This window comes from Eublepharis macularius, chromosome 3, assembly GCF_028583425.1.
Source record: "Eublepharis macularius isolate TG4126 chromosome 3, MPM_Emac_v1.0, whole genome shotgun sequence".
In the NCBI taxonomy this organism is placed as follows: Eukaryota; Metazoa; Chordata; class Lepidosauria; order Squamata; family Eublepharidae; genus Eublepharis; species Eublepharis macularius.
This window is the reverse complement of record NC_072792.1, coordinates 84,171,752-84,183,331: the sequence shown is the minus strand read 5'-3', so window position 1 is coordinate 84,183,331 and position 11,580 is coordinate 84,171,752. Positions and strand designations below refer to the sequence as shown.

The window sequence follows — 11,580 nt, the reverse complement described above, 5'->3', positions numbered from 1 at the left end:
TACAAGGCAGGCTGTACTGGTCCATCTCTCTGTGGTACACAGGTATAGATGCTGAGGAATGGGGTGAGGTTTCAGTTTCTGCTTTCTGAATTGCAGGGTTGGGTGCATTAAATGAACACCTCCAGGCCCTGATATTAGCCCAGTCTGATGATGCTCTATCAGGATCAGAAGGAGCAATATCCTTAAGAATGCAAGTTTTTATAAGTTGTTACAGAAAACAGAAGTCTGTTAGTGTTGAATAATAAAGCGGAAACCAGTAGAAATCAGTAATGGTTCCATTTATTAATATGTATATCACAAATACTCACAATATCAATGCATTCTTGTTGGCATGCTAGACAGAGGCCTTATTAAAAATTCCTGGTTATTTTAAAGGTCTTAAACTTTTGCTCCCCACCCCCCAAAACATTCTATACGCACTTTTATTTATTTATTTATTTTTGGAAATTTTGATTGATGTGACAATGTATTTTTGTGGCAACTTCAATGCAAAAGGAGAGTGAAAGAAAAAAAAAGAGAAGAATGTCACATTACAGCATAATTTGATTAATCCATAATTATCTAATAAAAAGGAAGCAAAATTACCACCTTCACAGTAAGCAAACAACACAGCTTAGTAACAATATGACACAGGTTCCAATTTAGAGGCAAAATGCACTAAACAAAGGCCTACTGGTAAACGCACGAGGCATACAATATTGGTTAAGAATCAAAGATGCAGCAGAACATCAAATGAACAAATCTCCCTCAAGCATATTTCTGACATAAATTTTTTTGTTTTCAAGTATCTTCACATTATTTTACATTTCTTCTTGTTTGGGGGCAGTTGTTTTCAAGCAGGGGGAAGTTTGGTTACAGTGGGGGGAAAACATTGTAGTTAAACAAAACCTACAAATTGAAAGTCTGATAATCAAAATAATATATATTTTTTGTATACAGGTTTAATATGAATGTGTGTGACGTTTATTAACCATGGCAAAAGGCTAATTATGCCCTCCAGTCACAACATGCACAGTCCAATCATCGCTGTTAATGAAATACTTCTGTTAACTTTACAATGCAACTACAATCTGACCAAGAACATACACATAGTGCCATCATATGCAGAGCCTTCAAAGTGGAGTGTACAGTACTGGATGCTGAATGGTTCAGGCTATTTCTGTGGCACAACAGTACTTCACGGAATGGTACACTACGCATGGTACAGAGTTTAGAAGGTGGTGGTTGGTGGTATTGTGTGTGTGTGTGTAGTTGTATATGTGCTCTAACATTCTTTAAAAGTCTTCCAAGAATTATTTATTCCAATTCCTGACTGAAAACAGGAGCGGTATTTCACACCCCCTGAAAAAATAGAGAAACAGAGCCAGAGGAAGGAGGTTTGGTTACTACCATTCTGAAGAATATTCTTTATCAATAATGATTCTGTATTTCAAACACGAGTTCAATATTGAGCGAGTTTCAGCATGTGGGGTATTTACGACCTTTGGAAACCTAGTAATATCTAGGTTTCAGCATGTGGGGTACAAGAACAGGAGCTTCTGCATTCATTTCAGAGGGGCAGCTGTGTTAATCTACTGCAGCAAAAATAAACAGGAGTCTTGTAGCACCTTCTGTGGCTACCCTTGTTCTAGTGTAAGTTACCCTAATGTTAGTGCAAGCTTTCATAGACCAGTGCCCAACTTGTCATGTAGCTAGTCTTTACTAGTAGTCATATATAACTATAAAGTTATGAAAACTGCATTACTGTGAATGGTCTCGGCACTTTTAAAATTATACATTCATTTTACATAGTTACAACTCACTGTGTACTTCCAGCATTTCATGGCCTTTTGATTGTTCCATTTACAACTTTAAAAAAACCTTCATGTACACATGTCTATATAGTGAGAACATACTACAAGCATCTAAGAAGTGGCCTCTAGTTCACCGTAGCTTATGCTATAATACTCCTCACAGCACAGTCCTAGAGAGGGAGGCAAAAGTGCACAGGAATCCAACTACCTGCTACAGCAGTGTATTTCCAAGATACACTGGCAGAAAGCCCAGGTGGTACCGTGCCCCAGCTAGGTGCTAGCTTGAGAACACCATGGAGCAACGCCTGTGCAAGTTGCTGCATTGGAGGGGAAAGGGGTGGATCTAGGGGTGTAGCAAGTCAGCCAGCTCCCTAAGTCAGTCTAGCCTGGGGAAAAAAACCCCAAACCTATGGGACATTATACTAACAAAAACCACGACACAGCACATAGGCAGGCATGCAATAGAAAAGGCCAAGCCCCCCCCTACACACACACATACAGTTAAGGGCCCATCTCAAAGCCCTGGTGAAGCACAGGATGCTGATGACAGCAACAACATATAACTCCATCCTCAGTGGCAGCTAAATCCTCTTTCCTGCACCCAATTACAGTCCCCACAGCATCACATAAACTCCAACCAGGACACCCTGTAGTTCAGTAGGAAGACCTTTGCCTCAGAGGTCTCTGACATGCACACTTAGACTGTACTGTGGTGGTAAGAGAGGACACTCAGCACAAAACTCAAGGGGAAGAACAAAATTCATTCTGTAATGTTTTCTCATTTTAGAACCCTAGTAAGTATTCCATCTCCAGAGGCTCAGCCTGATGTGGACAGTGATGGGGGGGGGGGGTTTCCTGTAGCAAGAGGTTCTGTAGCAAGAAACTTGTCTGATTATAGCACTTCTTCAGTCCCTTGGGGGACAGGAGCTTGTTAGTAGTTATCCATTTGTGAGTAAAACTCATTCTACATATTCTCAGAAACATGCTTTCCTTGATACAGGCAAATTATAGCAAGGTGATTTGCAATTAATGATTAAAACCAGATGTCAGACCAAATAAAACTAGGCATTCATTTTTCTGCTCCTGCCCACTTCTCATGGCCCCTCCTATTCCTGAGGCAAATTCCCCACTATAATCAGAATAGGATTGCCAACTCCAGGTTTGGAAATACCAGGAGATTTGGGAGTAGTGCCTGGGAAGCGCAGGTTTTGGGGAAGGGATGGACCTCAGAAGGATATAATGCCATAGAATTCACCGTCCAAAGCAGCCATTTTTCCCAGCAGAACTGATCTCAGTAATCTGGAAATCAGATGTAGGTTTGGGAGATCCCCAGGCTCCAGATGGAGGTTGGCAACCCTATCTCAAGGAGATAAGGTGATGAAGCAGAGGAGATAAGAATGAATTTGGTCAGGAGAATTAATCTGATTAACTAACTCAGCCCAGACCTCTAGCCTATTGCATTTTCCCCTTTCCTTTCAGGCAATCTTGACAAAAACTGAATGCATATTTAGCTTTTTAACTCTGCAATGAAGAGAACTGGAGCAGGCGTGTCCAACAGGTGAGCTAGGGTTGCTTCTTGTTTCCTGGGAAAACCCAGAAATGACAAGTAAAACTATAGAGTTTTCATGATTCCTAGAGAGGCATAACCGGAACTGACATGACGCTATTGACAGTGGCCACCCCCCATGCACCTGTCCCTCAAATCGCCCATTGGTTGCCACATCGGGCCTGGCAACCAAAGCTCATACATCCCCTGGAAGATCCAGGAAAAAATCACAAACGGTCTGCTCCAGGCTTTTATTTGTTAAAAGCTTTTTAGTTCATCGGAACTTTCTCTGTGACGCCTAGCTGACAGCTTCATTTCTGTGCTCTTCCTATTCAATGTTCTGTTTCTGGGACAGGAAAAAAAAACTTGCTGGGGCAGTTTGGTCATTATGGTCACTGAGAAAAGTCCCGGTTGGCCTTTCCTGATCCGAGTCCCCACTCCCATGGGCAAAAAAGCCAGCTGAATTGAGCACAAGCTACCACTGGACAAAGGGAAGATAAGTGCTCAGTCCTGAATGGGAAGAGGCTAGCCAAGCTCAAGCTGCTCCCACCAGAGGGTGGCTTCAGTGCTTGATTTGGCCACAGTATCATTGCTGGGCTAGTCATGCAAGTAAGGAGAACACCGCAGCTAGGGCCCAGGCAGAAGGAGATTGTGGAGCATAGCTTCTCCTTGCCAACCTAGATTCTTTCGGGCCAGCAAGGAAGGGTAGTGCACTCAGCTGCACCAATAAGGAACATGGTGGTGCCTCCTTTCCTCCAGCCAGTTTTCTTCCCTTTATTAGGGGATATGAAGGGGGCAGGGTGTTATGGGGGGGGGCATTCCAGAGCCTTTTGATTTCCCAGTCTGCCCCTGAAAACTCAGTAACATGGGGGGGGGGGGAGTAGATCATTACTCCAAAACAGTTGGCATAAAGAAAATGTTGGGTGACCCCTGGGCTACTTGCTTTAAAAAATGAAAGCAGGAAATCCAGCGGTGGAGAGGGCATATTACTGGAGGGTGTTGTCCCAAATGATACCCTGCCCGTAGCTACAGGCTTAAATAGGTGGCTGAAACCAAGAGACCAGTCTTGTTTGACTGGTTTTTTAATTTCTTTTAAACCCAACCGGGGCCATAATTGAGTGGCATAGCACATGGTCTGCCTGCAAACGATTTCAGGCTCAACCCCCCTCCCCGCTTCCAATCTCTTTTGCTACCACGGCCGAGAAACATCTCTATCTGAGATCTTGGAGAACTGCTGACAGACAGAACAGACAATACTGAGCCAGACTTCTGCAAAGGCAGCTTCTTAAATTTACATGTTCCAATAATGCCAATCAGCACTGAACATCTTTTTCACAGAGGGACCAATCTAACTTCTGCTTTTTTTTTCAGTACTGTTTTCATCCCTGCTGCAAAGGTCATCCATTAAGTATATGCAGATGACTATTAAGTCTATAATGGCTGCTGGAAGTAAGGAGGTGAGGCATCTAAGTCAGCTTGTGGAGAACAACCTCCTGTGCACAGCAATAAACAGACCCACCTTGTTACACCATCTCATACTGATTGGCAGTAATAAATCGGGACAGACAGCATGCCAGCAGCATTCCAATCAACTATGGGAGAGAGGGAGAGAGAAATATCATACATGGATCTGAATGTCATTGTACAATCCACCAACTCCATAGAAAGGTTTTATTTTGATTTTATTTTGAAAAAAAGCCTTGGAATATGTAAGCACAAAACAGAACCATAGAATTAATGCAAGTTTCAAGTCCAGTAACAACTGCAGAAGAATGAATCTTAATGGTTTCTGTGAACTTACTTTTTGAAAGAAATGTCCATTTTTGTAAGATTTGTTTGTAGGTAACAATTGTAAAAATATATTTTTTATTCCTATTACCCAAGATGCACACTGAGCTGAAATGGCTCATCATAACCATTAACAGGATTAGAAAAGCCTTCATCAGTGCAACCAACAGTTATTCTTCGGGTCTGTTTCTCATAGGCATCTTAGGCTGGTTTTATACAAGTTAATATGCAGCAAATCCATAAAAACTCCATGGTGACAAGTTATTGTATTCTAGTGACACAACAGTGCACAACCAAGCTGCACTCCCTGGATCACTGGAATGATCCCTGTGCTGATACGTGCACATTCACCCCCACATCATAATAGTACCTTCCACTTCTTGCTATGTCAGTGTGGCAAAAGCGGAGGATCAGACAGAGAAAACCTTCAGAAGTTACAGGCAAGTGTCTCCAGCTAATTACACAAACTCTTCTGCATCTGTAAAGTTTTTTTTAAAAGGGATCTTGCATAGGGAAGCTGTGTAGGCTGCATGTGTAGATACTGCCAGCATAACTTTCTTATGTAATATCGTTTGTCAGATTTTACAAGCAAGTGACATGTGACATCAGTTTACTGCAAAACACAACAGCAGTACTTGTTCAAGAATCCGAAACTGCCCACAGATTTGTACGATTATTGTTTCATTTTATTCATTTGATCCTTGGGGCATTTCATATTACAGCATTGTAAAATTTACTTGCCATATTTCTGTACCTCAATAACAGAGTATAGTAGAATGCAGAAATATTTAAGAAAGTAGAGCAAAAAACACTACCAACAAAGCTTCTGTAATCTGTACTAAACTTTGCCCTGCACATTTTTGCTGACAATGAGATTAATCTTCCCGAGTGGCTTAGTATTGTGTGCCATTCGACATGCCATCTGTCCAATCTGGTACTGGAGTTTAGGAAGACTTTTGACTGCCGTAACACTGTGCCTCTTGTAGTTCCCAGCATGGGCTGCATTCGTTCAGAAGGGCACATCCAAAACTCTCATGCTGCTTAACGAGTGATTTTATAAAGGGGAGAGAGAAGTAACTTTACCATTAATGGGGAAATTTAGTTATTAATCAATCTAAGCTAGTATTAGTATTAAGAAGAATGTATTAAAAATAGATAGGTTAAACAGGGAGACGTAGATTGGATATATTAGTAAATTGGAGATATAGAAGAATTTGAATATGCTTAGAATAAGTGATACAATATATATAAGATTTAGAAAAATTATAGTTAAGAGTAATTTAAATAATAAGATGGGCTAAGGGTTGGAAAGCTGTTGGAAGTCTATAAGGAGGGGGGGAAAGGGTGGGGGTTGATATAATTTAGGTAAGATGGGGAATTTGTGTAATATTTTATGTACTCACCAATAATTATTTTTTTTAAAAAAAAAACAAAAACAAAACTCTCATGCTGCTCATTTTGTGGATTCCTCAATCCACTTCAAAAGTGAGCTTGTTAACCTCTGGTAGTCCTTCTTCCAAATGTCCATCAAATAACCTTCTCATCATTTTTTCATTCTATACTATGAATTATTCCTTTGTTTACATGAACGTTTGAACACAGTTATTTATTTACTTCATCTTATACACTACCTTTGTCCCCAGTGGGGGATCTAAAGCTGCTTATATCATTCTCCTCTCCCCCTTTTTAGTCTCACAACAACCCTGTGCAGCGGGTTAGGCTGAGTATGTGTGTCTGGAACAATATTAGTTCATTCAAACCACATTTCACAAATGCAGGTCTCACTATGGAGAGATGCCTAGCGTGTCAAATTCAGCTACTGTTTTAGCTTTCTCAAAATTGTAAGAATCCTATACAGAGTCTATATTGTGTAATTAAAAACATGCAACATCAGCTGTCATGTACAAAGCTAGATGCAAGATCTTCCACCACTATCATTTGCTTTCTTTGGACTCAGATCCCAGCTATCCATTCTGCTAATAGTGATATTTCCTTTGGTGCAAGGAGCCTTCTGTTAATGCAAGACTGGGGAATCTGTAACCTAGTCTGAAAGAAATTGGGCACACACAATTCCTATGTGTTACTCGAGAGGTGAATTTAACATGCTACAAATTTAATCAAAAAGGGAAATATTTTAGTAACCTGATAGTCTAGCATACATCAGCTGTTTTCTCTAGCACAAACAGTAATACTGGTGAAACTGTTACCTGGCTACTACATTTGAATGCATGTATATTAAGTTGTCTGTCCTCTGGAATGACAAACAGAGCTGACTTTAATGGAATGAGAATGGTACAAGTGTTTAGGACCTGCACTGTGAATGTAGCAATTCAGCAGGTTACTTAATCCCACAGAGAACCCATCATATTCGGCAGCCTAAAAGGGTTCTGATTGTTTTAAAGACTTTGTTACGGAGTATTTCTTTATTTTACTACATTGGTTGTGTAGTAAGTCCTGAACTACTCCTCATTGAGGGATTTCTTTAGTACCATTCAAGCTCTGAAAAAACAATCTATTGGTAACATTTGGTGTGGATCCTCACTCAAGTGCTGCCTTCTATTACGTCTTGAGGTATCTCTAGACTACTTTTTACAACTGTTAAGCCTTCCTTGGTTTACTTTCTCATATCAACAAAGTCATGATCTTCTGGGTGAATGTTAGTTTTAACTAAAAGGCACGCTGCCTCCTCAAATTCCCCAGTCATTTCTACATCTCACTAAATGAGACAGACAAAAAATGGGCAGAAATGGTATGAAAGGAAGGCTGTTATATTGATAGACAGGTCTCATTTTTTTCCTATGGTCATCTCAGGTCAAACATGTTTTGTATGTTTTTGAAATGCCACAAAACCCTGAAAAACTTCTTTACCAGATAGTGGGATGAAAGTATTAATCACAGGCAAAAATGGCTGTATAACTTTCAGCATTCAGAAAAACTCAGCTTTAAGTTCCTTTAGCTTTCAATGAAATGTGGACAAGAGTGAACAACTTCTGAGGTTTTTATGTTCATTTTGTGTGTGTCTTCATATCTGATCTATCCTTTCCCCTAAATTTATTTTGTTGAGTACTTTTTGTTCTGATCTTCAGAGAAGAAATCTGATGCATGATTTCATCAGCTGCTGTGGCTAGATTGCTGAGAGGGGCAGGAATGGCTCAGCAGCAAGGCTTTTTTTCTGGGAAAAGAGGTGGTGGAACTTAGTGGGTTGCCCTTGGAGAAAATGGTCACATGGCTGGTGGCCCCGCCCCCTGATCTCCAGACAGAGGGAAGTTTAGATCGCCCTCTGCACCGCATGGTGCCGAAGGCAATCTAAACTCCCCTCTGTCTGGAGATCAGGGGGCGGGGCCACCAGCCACGTGACCATTTTGAAGAGGTTCCGGAACTCCGTTCCACCGCATTCCAGCTGAAAAAAAGCCCTGCTCAGCAGTATTTTGGATCAGGGAAGCCCTAGTTAGGCACAAGACTTTCTGGGTAATCTTAGGCCAATTAAGATCTTAATATATCTCATGAGACAATAAATGACACAGGAGTTATAAAGCACTTTTAACAATGCTAACTGCTAGAGAAATCATTAGCAATATCATAAAGGCTAAGGTTTAAGGCTAAGTTTTCAGTAAGAAGTGTGTTCTAGAGAATGTTCAAGGAAGACACTTGTTTGATATTTTTTCCAAATAAGATAATGAATGGGGTGCTCTGTGTTAATCACAAAGGCAACAGACAAATTCATATTTAAAATTATTGCATGGGAAAGCATAGCTGCAACCAGGCTGAGCCTTAGGCCCATTTTCCAATTTTACATATGGTCAACTTTGGCCTGCAATAGGAGGTGTTGTTCCATATTATATTTGTTAAAATCACATTTGTTGCTGTACTATGCCTCACACAAACATGTACAAACACTTAAATTTACTCTGGCAATTAAACTGCCAATAAAAACAGAACAATAAAATGGTAAATGCAAAATATACCAGACTTTCACTGTATGAAAACAAATGGGTATCATATATTTTAAAATTGATTTCCAATACATTTACAAATAAGAGCATAGGTCCATAGCCTCAATAAAACCAGACCAACATTGCTCTAAAAGCTATAATTTGTTCCTCTCTAATGAGGAACTTGGCTGCAATTTCATCGTGAGAGAGTCATACCAGTGACCTTTTAATGGACTGTCTATGCTCCAAGTTCCTCTTTCCTAAATGTACAGGGGGATTTTAGGAAGTAACAGGAAAATGTCTATACATGATGAAATTTGTCACTGAGTTCCAAAACATATGTAGCCTTTGACAATTTGTATTATGTAGCCTTTGACAATTTGTATTTTACATTATATAGCTTGGTTTTAGTCCGACTTTTCTCTGAAGGATGCTTGTTAAGCTAAACTTACGCCAGATAACATGGTCAATGTCTAACTATCCACAGCCATCTTTCAAATGATTTAACATATGTGAGGGTCCCACCCTCACATGGGTACCACCAGATATGCATTGTGTTGTTCCTGCCTCAGTTCCTCAAAGAAATTCTTAGATATGGAGGGTGGTAGGTTTAGCTCACACCATATTCCTCTTCTTTAGGTCTGGCCTCTGGCCACATAGACATTTCCTCCTCAACTGTTTTTTGCCTACCTTCAAATAATGTGAGAAATGCCATACATGTTAAATGAAATCTCTGCCCTATTGTGGGTCACCTGGAGCTTCAGGGGGAGGCCACTGTACCACATCGCCAGGACAACTACAGAACTGCTCTGATCCTCAGTTACACACCCAATGGGCTATCTTAAGTGTTCCCGCAGCCAGCCAACAGAAGATCAGCAAAAGCTCCTTTCTGCAACCTGGAATCAATGGCTTTTGTGCCCACATTGGCGAGCAGAGGTAGGACAGCTGGTCTGTTGGCATCTGTAGGGAAATGGGAAGACCAGACAACCCATTTCTATTCAGTAGGAAAGCCTGTTAAGTCTCAACTGTGTGGATGCTTTCCGCCCCAAGGCAGCTTTTTCAAATTCAGTGCCATAGTCATATGAAGCTTGCAAGTGCATACATTCCCTTTTTCCATTTCAGAGAGCCTGCATTTTCCACAAGCTAAACAATCTCTAACTAATTATGCGAAGAGAAGGCCAGGAGAGAATTCTCAGCTGTGGCAGAACAAAAACAAGAGATGGAGGCTTTTTATGGCAGATTAAATTCTTCTAAAGGTAAAATGCTGTTTGATGTATTATTGTGCAACTGATTACTATGAAAATGCTCTCATTCTGATTTGCAGCAAGGAAAGCAGATTTAAAAAGTAAAAGGTTTCCTGTTTTCTTATATACAGAGCTATATTTTATGGCCTTTTATAGAGAAAAAACAAGGGTAAGAATTTTTTTCTCACATGCAAAACAAGCCTAAAAGAATCTTTCTACAATGTTATCACTTAAAAATATGCCAGGTAACATCCTATTCCCACCACCCGCTGAATTAATCTTCCTCTACCAAAAGCTGGCTAGATCACATATTGCCATAGTCAATACACTTTAGTCACTAGCATGCCAGAAAGATCTTGGCTCAGTCCTTCAGCAAAGAGAACTTCACACTGTATATCCCAGCAACCTGCCATACACAATTTTGCCCAGAACTACCAACAACTAGGGCTGTTTCTCACAAAGTCTCTCTCTCTCTCTCTCTCTCTCACACACACACACACACACACACACTCACTCACACACAGAGTTGCTTGGAAGGAGAGCAAAATGAACTGAAACTAGTAACAGCAAACAAACCACAATGACTGCACTTATACACCGCTCTTCTAGACAGATTCATGCCTACTCAGAGTGGTGAACAAAGTCATTGTTATTATTATCCCCACAATACAGCTGGAGAGCTGGGGCTGAGGAGTGGCTTACCCAAGGCCACCTACCGAGCTCATGGCAGTAGATGCCAGATGAGAGGACCTCATGAGAGTTCCAGATGTACTGGGCACAGGTGATGAGAAATAGATGAGGAGGATGTGCTCTTGTCCTAAGGGTGAGCAGTGACAGTGGAATGAAAAGGAGGGAGAAGGTACAGGAAATCCCTTATTTGGGGTGACCAAATACTTTGACAACCCTGCCAGAAATCCTCTTGCAGAAGAAGAATGCTCCTCGGCTTCTTTTTTCTGTACTGTCAGAGGTAGGATAAGCACAAGAACAATCCTACTGAATCTGAGTAAAGGCATGGCTAGGCAGCACTCTGTTTCCTACAGCAGCCAGTCATGATCCTCTGGGATGCTCAGAAACTCTGACAGCAACACTGCTCCCTGTTGTTCACCTTCAGCTCCTGATTCTCAGAGGGATGCTGCCTCTGAATATGCAGATTCTATTTATGTAGCATTCGTAACAGTCACCAGTAGACCCATGCTCCACCTGATTTGGCTGAACATAAAGGAGCACGGGATCTGCTGCAGGGTTCATATGCTTAAAGAGGCTACTTCTCCAAATCC

General features: G+C 41.0%; 1 protein-coding gene across 1 annotated transcript in view; it reads right to left on the bottom strand.

Annotated features, from left to right (window-relative positions):
• Positions 1-253: 253 nt before the first annotated feature.
• Positions 254-11,580, bottom strand: part of TSPAN7 (tetraspanin 7) — a 164,981-nt gene continuing 153,654 nt past the window's right edge. The window contains exons 7-8 of the mRNA XM_054974152.1: positions 4,859-4,931; positions 254-1,341 (exon numbers count right to left, since the gene is read on the bottom strand). Coding sequence (XP_054830127.1) covers positions 4,863-4,931 — 69 coding nt within the window. The 3' untranslated portion in view covers positions 254-1,341; positions 4,859-4,862. The remainder of the gene's footprint in view (positions 1,342-4,858; positions 4,932-11,580) is intronic.